Source organism: Curcuma longa, chromosome 20, assembly GCF_044706935.1.
Source record: "Curcuma longa cultivar G26 ecotype Majalengka, Jawa Barat chromosome 20, ITB_CL_G26_1.1, whole genome shotgun sequence".
NCBI lineage: Eukaryota > Viridiplantae > Streptophyta > Magnoliopsida > Zingiberales > Zingiberaceae > Curcuma > Curcuma longa.
In genome coordinates this window covers 1,966,098-1,977,878 of record NC_133880.1, presented here as the reverse complement: position 1 = coordinate 1,977,878, position 11,781 = coordinate 1,966,098, and the positions used below count along the sequence as shown (strand labels likewise).

The 11,781-nt window shown below is 44.6% G+C and overlaps 2 protein-coding genes across 2 annotated transcripts; one reads left to right on the top strand and one right to left on the bottom strand.

Annotated features, from left to right (window-relative positions):
- Window positions 1–1,091: 1,091 nt before the first annotated feature.
- LOC141813163 (putative multidrug resistance protein) lies at window positions 1,092–5,343 on the top strand. Its single transcript, XM_074701077.1, has 6 exons — window positions 1,092–1,325; window positions 1,411–1,465; window positions 1,572–1,750; window positions 1,827–2,284; window positions 2,371–2,911; window positions 3,018–5,343. The coding sequence occupies exons 1-6, from the start codon at window positions 1,092–1,094 to the stop codon at window positions 5,283–5,285; spliced, it is 3,735 nt and encodes a 1,244-aa protein (XP_074557178.1). The 3' UTR covers window positions 5,286–5,343.
- A 9-nt stretch (window positions 5,344–5,352) lies between these two features.
- LOC141813162 (putative plastid-lipid-associated protein 2, chloroplastic) lies at window positions 5,353–6,655 on the bottom strand. The gene is made up of 3 exons (XM_074701076.1): window positions 6,185–6,655; window positions 5,900–6,098; window positions 5,353–5,802 (listed from the first exon to the last, which is right to left on the bottom strand). Exons 1-3 carry the CDS (start codon window positions 6,622–6,624, stop codon window positions 5,488–5,490), a joined length of 954 nt encoding a protein of 317 aa, XP_074557177.1. The 5' UTR covers window positions 6,625–6,655; the 3' UTR covers window positions 5,353–5,487.
- Between the last annotated feature and the right edge of the window lie 5,126 nt (window positions 6,656–11,781).

The window sequence follows — 11,781 nt, the reverse complement described above, 5'->3', positions numbered from 1 at the left end:
TTAAACATTATTTTAAAAATTAAAGAAGTTGAAGCAACCACAAAAGTATTTTAAGAACAAGCGCATGTTTTTTTTCATAAATAAAAAAGAAATTAGGGCATGTGAAAGTGATGAGTAGTTTTTTAAGTATAAATATGATCTCATGTCATCACCACGAGTTGACAACGTGTGCAAAGTCATGATAGGCACCAGCACAACCGGGAAGACACACAGACTGTCGTATTAATCTTTCCCTCCACGTTTCTAAAATTGACAAATTAGACTGTCTTATTAATCTTTCCCTCCAAGTTTCTATAATTGACTCTTTAATTTTTCCATTAATTGTCATTTTTATTTATAATCAAGCTACTAACCACCACTATTCCAAATCTAGTAGTTGGCAAACCGAGTCTCTCTCCAATACTTGTAATATTTTAATATGATCAGAATTTTCAATTAAAAATGTAAAACATTGAGATTTTTTTATTGCCATAACGTACTAATGCGATACCATATATATATTGTTTATTAGATTGCCAATCTCTTAAATCTGTGAATAATAACTTTCTTAACGGGAGAATTATACTATCTTTATCATCAGAACGATGCTTAGTGGCGCATCAGAACTTTACAAAATTCACTCCTTTTTCATTAATGAATTTTTAACTGAAAGACAAGCGTGCCCGATCTTGCTGTCGTGGAGTCAACGTTAGATCGATCATATTGTGGAGTCAACGTTAGATCGATCATATGTCGAAATAAACCAACATCGCTATCGACGTCATGCATGACCGTAACTAGAGATTAGCTGAAGAAATTGAATCATTTCCTCTCTCTCTCTCTCTCTCGCACACACGCACACATATTTTAGTCAATCGTCATGAATGACGACAACCAGGTTCTCTTACAACGAAATGGACCACCCTGTCTGCAAACGTGAACCGTCGACTGATCTCTCCCTTCTCCCGCTTTTTGTGCTTTAATGTCCATTCAGTTCTTACGCGTGTCTTTGAGATTGGGAGAGATAATCCTTCTTCCCAGAGCCCTCTTAATATATATATATATGTATGTATCCCACCATCTCATCTAATTAGATCGAGTACGTGGAGAGAATGGGGAGTGAGAAAGGGAGCTCTACGGCGGCTCCGCCGTCCTTCTTTTCCTCCTTCTCGACCATCTTCATGCACGCCGACGCGATCGACGTCGCCTTGATGACCCTCGGCTTTGTCGGCGCCGTCGGCGACGGCGTGACGCTGCCGGTGATGCTTTATCTGACGAGCACCATCTTCAACAACTTCGGGAATGGCCCTGCTTCCGTCTCCGATTTCACCGGCACCATCGACGAGGTGATCTTGATGCGATCCGTTCTTATCGTAATTCTCTTGCCTTCTGATGCGTAAAGTCGTTGCTGATTGTATTCGGCGTTTGCAGGGCGCGCTTAGGTTGATCTACTTGGCGTGCGGAGGCTTCGTGGCTTCTTTCCTTGGTAATTAAATTAATTAAAGAGAAGAACACGGATGCATGTGTTTTCTACAATCGGATTGGATTAGGGTTGATGTTTGTTGACGTGTGGAAATTGGAATTCATTGCAGAGGGGTATTGTTGGACGAGGACCGGCGAGCGGCAAGCGGCAAGGATGCGAGCAAGGTACCTGAGAGCCGTAATGCGACAGGATATCGAGTACTTCGACCTCAACGCCGGCTCCGGCACCGAGGTCATCACCAGCGTCTCCAGCGACAGCCTTGTGGTCCAGGATGTTCTCAGCGAGAAGGTAAAATATATAATTAATCGAGATTCTTTAGCTAGCGTGCGTTGCCTTTCTGATTTATTACTCATTAATCATCCAGGTGCCTAATTTCGTAATGAACGCGTCTACATTCTTGGGGAGTTACGTGGTGGCGTTCGTGTTGATGTGGAGGCTGGCCCTGGTGGCGTTGCCGGCGGTGGTGCTTCTCATCATCCCGGGTCTCATGTACGGACGATACCTCATGGGCCTCGCGCGCAAGATCCGGGAGGAGTACAACAAGGCCGGCGCGGTGGTGGAGCAGTCCGTCTCCTCCATCCGCACCGTCTACTCCTTCGTCGCAGAGGAACGCACCATGGCCAATTTCTCCTCCGCGCTCGACCACTCGGTCAAACTCGGCTTGAAGCAAGGCCTCGCCAAGGGCATGGCCATCGGCAGCAACGCTATCACCTTCGCCATATGGGCCTTCGTGATCTGGTACGGCAGCCGCCAAGTCATGTACCATGGCGCAAAGGGTGGCACCGTCTTCGCCGACGGAGCCTGCATCATCATCGGCGGCCTGTAATCATTTTATATAACTCATTTACTCTGTTCACTAATCTGAGTTCCTCGTGTTCGATTTAATGACTACTGCTTCCAAAATACAGGGCGTTGGGGTCAGGGCTTTCCAATGTGAAATACTTCTCCGAGGCGAGCTCCGCCGGGGAGCGCATTATGAAAGTGATCGAGCGAGTGCCGAAAATCGATACGGAGAGCGAGGATGGCAGCGTCTTAGAGTCCGTATCTGGAAATGTGGAATTCAAGGGAGTGGAATTTGCGTACCCGTCGCGGCCAGAGAGCTTGATACTGAGGGGTTTCAATCTACAGGTGCCCGCAGGGCGAACAGTTGCGCTGGTGGGCAGCAGTGGTTCAGGGAAGTCAACGGTGATCGCGTTACTGGAGAGATTCTATGACCCGGTCGGGGGAGAGATTTTGCTGGACGGAGTGGACATCAGGAGTTTGAAGCTGAAGTGGTTGAGGTCGCAGATGGGTTTGGTGAGCCAAGAGCCTGCTTTGTTTGCTACGTCCATCAAGGAGAACATCATTTTTGGAAAAGAAGACGCGACCATGGAGGAGGTGGTGGCGGCTGCCAAGGCTGCCAATGCTCACAACTTCATCTCTCAGCTTCCTCAGGGATATGACACAGAGGTACGTAATCACTTTCCCTTAGATAATTTACTTTCGAGAATTTCAGGCGTCAATTGTAATTGTTCTGGTTAGATTTGTAAAATGTCAACCACGATTCTGATTCCAGGTGGGAGAAAGAGGGGTGCAGATGTCAGGAGGTCAGAAGCAGCGCATAGCCATCGCCAGGGCGGTGCTGAAGTCGCCCAAGATCCTTCTCCTCGACGAGGCCACTAGTGCGTTGGACTCCGAGTCAGAACGAGTAGTGCAAGAAGCTCTCGACTTGGCGTCCGTGGGGAGGACTACCATCGTCATCGCCCATCGCCTTTCCACCATCCAAAATGCCGACGTCATCACCGTCGTTCAAGATGGCCAGGTCATGGAGATGGGCTCCCACGACGCACTCATCGCCGACCAAGACGGTCTCTATTCCGCACTCATCCGCTTGCAGCATGCGGCAAGAGAGAGCAAAATTGAACAAGTAGCGACCGCTGCAGTAACGTCTTCCCATGTGAGCAGCGGCAGCATCAGCCGACGCCGGCTATCAGCTCTCAGCAGGACCAGCTCTTCAAAGTCGCTCGGCGTTGTCGGCGACGATGACGATCGCGTCGGAGAGTCGTCGGAGAAGGCCGCGAAGCTCCCGGTGCCGTCGTTTCGGCGGCTGTTGAGGCTGAATGCCCCGGAGTGGAGGCAGGCGGTTTTGGGGAGCATCAGCGCGACAGTGTTTGGTGCGATCCAACCGGTGTATGCGTTCTGCATGGGAAGTATGATCTCCGTCTTCTTCTCGAGTGATCACGACGAGATCAAGTCGAGGACGAGGACCTACGCCTTGATCTTCGTCTCCCTGACGGTGTTGTCGTTCATCATCAACGTCGCGCAGCATTACAACTTTGGCGCCATGGGGGAATACCTCACCAAGCGGGTGAGGATGAACATGCTCTCCAAGATCTTAACTTTCGAAGTCGGTTGGTTTGACGAAGACGAGAACGCCACCGGCGCCGTTTGCGCTCGCCTCGCCAACGATGCAAATGTCGTGCGGTCTTTGGTGGGTGATCGAATGGCTTTGCTGATCCAGACGACATCGGCAGTCGTCGTTGCCTGCACCATGGGGCTGGTGATCGCATGGAGGCTGGCCGTCGTCATGATCGCAGTTCAGCCCATCATCATCGTGTGCTTCTACGCCCGCCGCGTCCTCCTCAAGCGGCTGTCGGCGAAAGCCATCAAGTCACAGGCCGCGAGCAGCAAGCTCGCATCGGAGGCCGTCGGCAACCTCCGCACGATCACTGCTTTCTCCTCACAGGGGCGCATCCTCCGCATGTTCAATGTGGCCCAGCAAGGACCCCGCCGGGAAAGCATACGCCAGTCGTGGTTCGCCGGCGTCGGCCTTTCGCTCTCCAATGGCCTCTCGATTTGCATCTGGGCGCTCGATTTCTGGTACGGCGGCAAGCTAGTCGACCAAGGCCACATCGGCGTGAAGGCCCTCTTCCAGACCTTCATGATTCTGGTGAGCACCGGCCGCGTTATCGCGGATGCCGGCAGTATGACGACTGACCTTGCCAAGGGCGCCGACGCCGTCGCCTCCGTCTTTGCTGTGCTCGACCGCTACACCCTCATCGAGCCCGATGACCAAGAGGCCCACCGGACCGCTAAGCTTACTGGGGACATCGACATCTGCAGGGTTGAGTTCGCTTACCCGGCGCGCCCCGACGTGGTCATTTTTAGGGATTTCTCGCTTTATATCGAGGCGGGTAAGTCGACGGCATTGGTCGGACAGAGCGGCTCCGGGAAGTCAACCATCATCGGCCTGATCGAAAGATTCTACGATCCCCTGAAAGGAACAGTGAAGATCGACGGAAAGGACATCAAGTCCTACCACCTCCGGTCGCTGAGGCGCTACATTGGCTTGGTGGGTCAGGAGCCGACACTGTTCTCCGGCACCATCCGCGAGAACATCGCGTACGGCACAGAAGGAGCCACCGAGGCGGAGATCGAAGAGGCCGCGCGGGCCGCCAACGCGCATGACTTCATCAGCGGGCTCAAGGACGGGTACGAGACCTACTGCGGCGACCGCGGGACACAGCTTTCCGGCGGTCAGAAACAGAGGATCGCCATCGCGAGGGCGATTCTGAAGAACCCCGCGATCCTGCTGCTGGACGAGGCGACGAGCGCGTTGGATGGGCAGTCGGAGAAGTTGGTGCAGGAGGCGCTGGAGAGGATGATGGTGGGAAGGACGAGCGTGGTGGTGGCGCACAGGTTGACCACCATCAGGAATTGTGACCTCATCGCCGTGCTCGACAAGGGGGTGGTGGTGGAGAAGGGGACGCATGCTTCGCTGCTCGCAAAGGGACGAGCGTACTATAATCTGGTTAGCCTTCAACAAGGCAACACAGGACCTTGAATTTTATCGCATTCTCTCTATCATTATCGTTACTTAATAGAACCAGTAGTTTGATTTGCACTACGAATGTTCTGTAGTTTGATTTGTATAAAGAAAAGCAGGGTATATTGTTCACACATTATGAAGTTCCTCCAACAGTCATTTGTGCACCATAAACACAGTCACATACCATCGATGGAGTATGAGCAAAAGGATCTCCAAATCATTCCACCGCCGGTAAGCTGGTTTCCTTTGTGAGCACGAAGATACTGCCAGCGTCGCCTCTAGAGATTCTTAGCTCCTCGTCAAGGTAGGTCGTTAGCAACCAAGATTGGGCATTTGTGTTGCTTATTGGAATTTTCAGAGGAGGTTGTCCCGAGATCGATCGGGCCACGGAGGATGCTGCACTCTGAATAGAACTGATGACGCCGTTGAACGGAGAGAGGTCGATGCTCTGCCCCAAGAACTCTACCTTGTCTGGTAATACGATGTCATCTGTCAGCTGTGGGGTTCCGATAATACCTTCCTCGAACTTAATCTGGAGACAATAATAGCAAAAAAATGGATGATTGAAGATGAAATAATTGTTATACAGAATTGTGCAGAATTAGTGGGGAAATGTTGAGACATGAAACCTGAACTCTCTTGGGGCTTCGAACTTCGAACTTGGCCTTGGTGATGACGGAGGTGGTCACCAACGGACCCGAAATCTTCACCGAATTCTGCACCGTAAAGGTCTCCGAATCAATGGTCTGTGATATCTCCTCTACCTTCACCAGCTCCGGCAGTTGCCCCGACCCCAGCAACGGGAACAATCCCGAGAACGTAGTAAACCTGTGCCAAGTTGATCGTTGAGAACAAAATCGATCGAAGACCACGAGGCCAAAAAGAGGGATCAGATCGGTTTCACGGAATCTCACGCAAGGATCCATTTGCCGTTGAGAAGGGCGAGGGCGTCGGTGGGAGCTGGGGTAGGGTTTTGGGCCTCCAGCTGCGTGATGAGCTCCACGATTTCTGCCCTCGTCTCGCTCGACGCCTTCAGACCCCGATCCGTGCCGTAGAGCAGATCCTTAAGCTTCTGCTTCAGCTTGTCCACCTCGCTCACCACAGCCAGTACCTCCGCCGGGGGGTCCTCGACGGTTGCGCCCGCCTCCTTCCCCCACTCGTCATCGTCGACCACCGCGTGGGTTCGGAACGGAGAAGGGGAAATTTTCTGCTTCAATCTGCTCCTCGAGATGGGGGATTTCGAGTGCAAGGCGAAGGTGGGGGCGAAAGAAGAGAAGCGCGTCGACGCCGGAGTAGCCACCGCCGCCGGAGCACACTTAAGGGCGAACGGGTTCCCATAGCCGGTGCTGGCCATGAACTGAAGCTTCGATCGCTCGCTGTTTGCTTTGCCCCTTGAGGAACCGTAGAAAGGCGGTGGGATGCCTGATAAGATCATTTTATGGCCACTTGTTACGAGACACGTGGATGCACGGGAAATTTGTTCTCGGAAATTTACTTCGCGTACTGATTAACCGTGTACCCATTTTGGGTTTCCATTATCTGGTAGGCGAGTGGCGGATCCTCAGGGGCCTGCTTGGGTAGGACGTATGACCATAATAAATGGTTGATGTTTTTGAGCGGTGGAGCCACGTGCAGCGGGGCTGTGCCCGAGCCCAGTGAGGATACTTGTGGAGCCCAGCGAGAACTAGAAATCGCTAGAAAGAAACGCAGCGAACTGGCGCATTCCTCGCTAGTGGTGTTGAGAAGATTTAATAAAGTTTTTGGGCAAAAATATAAAATTCATTATCCTTATGTTCTATATTAAAAAATATATTTAATTTTAATTTTAATTTTTATTATTTGATAATTAATATTTTTTTATTTTTATAATAAATAAGGAATAATTATAATCTTATCAAATTAATCTATTTCTTTTATTTAAATTATTTATTTTCATATTTGTTATCAAGTCTATCAAGAGTCCAGTATCCTTCTCTATATGTGAGTTTGTATGTTACATTAATTTTGTTTTTAATTCCTAGCTTGGCGATTTGATAGCAATTTAATATTAAATTGTGTCCAATTTAGGCTCATGCTAGCCCCATGAGAAATTTGTCGAATATGTTTAGGTCAATTCAAGTTGTTTGAAACAACCTAAATGACACGAGGTCTAATCTAGCATAATTGATCTAAACCATTTATAAATACCTCTCTTTCCTTCACTTATAAATTTACTTACTAATCTCTTAAGCACTCTTTATCTCTCTTACCTTCTTTTAAGTAGATTTCTAGTAAGTTAGGGTTACATAGATAGATAAGTTATGGTAAAAATAAGTTTGTCACAATCATCATTGCTTCTTACACAAATATTCAAAATTTATTTTTTAAACAATAACTAAAAGATTATTAAAACTAAAAATATAATAAATATCAATATATAATATTTTTATTATACATTATTAAAAAAATTAAAACTGTTATATAAGTAATTTTGATCAATCAATTACGTTATATATTAATTTGGATTCAAAATTGATTTGTTAAAATTGCAGTAAATAATATTGGAATAATATATTTTTGGATAAAAAACAATATGATTTGTTTAAATTGATTTGGCCTAGTTTTATATATATATATATACACGAATTTCCTAAGCTGAGGCCCGTATTTTATCGCCGCTGCTGCTTCGTCGTCCGACCACTGTCGGCCGCCGCCCCGGGCAAGTGGAAGCGCTACTCACGGGCGCACCGCCTTTTTATGATAGTAGTCGAAATCCGACGATAAAAATAAAAGGTTTTTTTATATATATATATATTCAATTGAGTGACTTTTTTATGATAATAAAAATAAAAAATAAAAGGTTTTTTTATATTTTTTCTTATAATATATTATATTTATATAAAAATATGTGCCAAACTAGGCCTATGAGTCGTGTTGAGTCATCCCAATCACGCACAATTTAGGCCTATGTTGCCATGACCCTCGTCTTCTGCGTGGACTTTCGCATAGGTCAGTAAGGTCACACTTAATACAAAACTCATTTACTTAATTATGAGTCATGCCGAGCACAATTTGTGTTGGGCATGCTTGGTATTATGTAATGTCATGCCTGGTCACTTTGTTAGGACGGATGCAAGCTAGAATGGGATAAATAATTCCTTTCACGTCGATGGATTATGCTTGTGTACTCGTTTAAAATTGTTATGCAATGGAAACATATACATAAACTAAATATATAGATAAGAGATACAAATATTTTATTTGGTTTGGAATCCCGGTTCCTACTCCAAGATCTAGTTCTAATGATACTCCATTATGTTTTCTCTTTATCAAATACCAAAAACCTCTTACAACACTTATTCTTACAAACAATACAAGTCAAATACAAATGTATAAATGAAATTGAAACAAATAAGTGTATACAAATGAAATTGACTTTGCTCGCTGTTGATCATTTTGAATTACTTTTGGATGGTCTAAAAATGCAACAACATTCATCTCCAAAACCCCTCAAGAATTGTGGATTCAAAATTTCACAAAATTCTCTTTTATAGGGTTATTATCGAACTGATTTTCACCTAGCAATCGATTGCTAATCTTTAACAGTCAATTAGTACACTTTGATTTTGACCGTTGCTTTGACCTTTCAGTTTAACGACTCAATTTATCTTATCAATCGATTGTTATGCCTACTTATCGACTGATAATCCATAGCAATCATTACAATACCTGTTGTATGCTGCTATAGTGCCAACAATCCCCAGGGATTGAGTCCATGAGACTGACTGGGATTTATCATTTTTTTTTATAGTGCCAACAATCAATTACTAAGTTCTAGCAAACTCTCTTACTCCTTTAAATCTTGAATTTCAGGTTCAAAATTCAACAATCGATTGCTACTTGTTGGCAATCTTAGTAATTGTTGCTATCCACAGTTTTAGTATTTCCAATGCTAAAATACCGTCTTACCTAGTATCCAATTGACCTTATAAACCTACTAGGTCTTCCTTCACTTAACATATGGTCACCCTTAACCTATCGAGACTTTTCGTTGTCCAACATCTAATCAATCTTGACCTATTGGGACTTCACCATTGTCAAACGTTTGGTTTTCCTTGATCTGTTTAGATTTCTCATCTATGCCTAACATCCTATTAACTATGACCTATTAGGACTCCTCTCATTACTAAGTGTTCAGTTAATCATAACTCACTTAGACTTTCAATCGCTAAATGCGCCTAGTCAACCGTGATCCACTTAGACTTTCGATCATTAAGTGTCTGGTCAACCATCACCTACTTGGACTTCTCGCTTCATGCTTTCAACTGTTAAGTATCCGATCAATGTGTTGGTGTGGCGGAAGCATTTTGGATCACTAGAGAGGAGGGGTGAATAGTGACTAGCAAAAAAAATTAACGATCTTTCTCTTGCTAACTACTTAGCAAGGACACACTCATTAAATGAAAATAAACACATAAAAAAGAAAGAGTCTCAAATTTTTACTTGGTTTGCAATCCTCGAGTTACTAGTCCAAGAACTATAAAGATACACCCACTACAATCTCTTCTTTGGAAATGATCCGGAGGCGGAGAAGCCTCTTACTACAATTGAGCACAAATGTAAAGACAATGAAAAACAATAATAATAAATTCGAATGTGTTGTCGTTCTTCTTCAAGCCTTAGTCCTATTTATAGGATTCAACTCAATCTACTCATTGTGTTGAGGTGGCACCTCCGGTTACCCGAAAGCCTTTCGATCGGCTGGACCTTTATTGATGTGGCTTCAGGCTTTATCCGCTTTGGCAACTTCTCGATAATGAATCTAGATGACTCAGCTCCTTCCGGTCGCCTGGACTATGGTCGACCTTTTGTTCTTAACCATTTGTTGAGCTCGCCTTCTTCGGTCTCTTGGGTAATACTCTGATCGCCCAGACATGTGATTGCCCGAGCATTGTCTCGGTCACCTTGAGCGGTCTTCCTTCCAACTTTTTGTCCCTTGGATGCACCGAACTCTTCTAGCTCATCCCTATGCATCCTTCTTACTCTATCAAAGTACTCTTCTATAGCTCCTCGTACTTGGGATGCACCGAGCTTGTCAGTTCCTTTCCTGTGCCATCCTTCTCGCTCACTTGTGTCTTCTGCCAAGGCTTTGCTATCTCCAATGCTCCTTCGCCATCAGGTTCATCTATGTTTTCCTAAGTCTCTGTACACTTTGACACACATATTAAAACTCAATAAGGACCTAACCTAAACTTTTTGATAACACATAAAAACACCACTAAGGGTAATAACTCAACCGTAACTCATTTGGACTTCTCATCATCAAGTGTCTGGTCAATCATGACCTACTTGAACTTCTCTCGTGATAACTTTCTGTTGACTTTCCATTATCAAATATTCGATCAACCTTAGCATACTTGATAGCTTATTCAACTGTACACCATTTGCTCAAACACGCTCACCATTGCTCAACCGTTAAGTACCCGATCAACCTTTACCTACTTGATGTTTTTCTTAATCAACTAACATATTGATCAAATTGTTAGTAAAAGTCCTAAAGTCAATTATGTGATAATTGACTAGGGACTTTTGTATCATGTTTTATTATTAATAAAGATATGATTTTTGGTTATTATACTTACTTTGTATCTGTGCCAAATAACTAAGTATAATAATGTCCTTAGGTAGCTAGTTCTAATCTATATCATATCGATTGTTTAAATCGATAGTGAGATGAGGATATAGAGAATACTACTCTTAATCATTCCTAGTCAAGCATTAATATTCAGGGACAATGTTAATGCATTGATACTAGCATGTAGGTCAACTGGATGACTTGATTTCACAAGTCATAGATATGAGATATCGAATTGATACATGGGTACACATTAGAGAATATATACTAAATTGATCCGCCATGAGAAAGTTTCATGGATCGTTATACGAGTGTCATAAACTTTATCATGTGACTATTGGTATAAATAGTCCTTAGACTTAAAGTCACTACGGTTCCCTACATAAGGAGTTATATACTTTGGTATCGGCAAACGTCACCCGTAACAGGGTGGACTATAAAGGCGATCACTGGGTATGTAACAAATTATGCGGAGGGATGTGAGTGATGTAGATGAGATCTATCCCTCTCATATAACAGGAGTGATATCTTGCGACCTCTTGATAGAGTAGGACCATGAAATACATAGTCATGCTCAAATGAGTCAATATGAGATATTGAGCTCATTTGCTTGAGTGAGTCTACTTGGGAATCAAGAAACATAAAGATTGATAAGAGGATAACATGGTTTATGCCTCATTGATCAATCTAGATATCAAGGATAGAAGGACATAGTTATACATTATCATAACCACGAAAATTATGTCGGATCTCGACATTCTTATCACTTGAGTAACAATGATGCATTGTTAGATGCTACTTATTACTTATGTTTCTAAAATGGATTTTAGAGGCATTGCCAACGTTACAAGAACTTATTGGATCACACACAAATAACACTTTATTTGGAGATGAGTT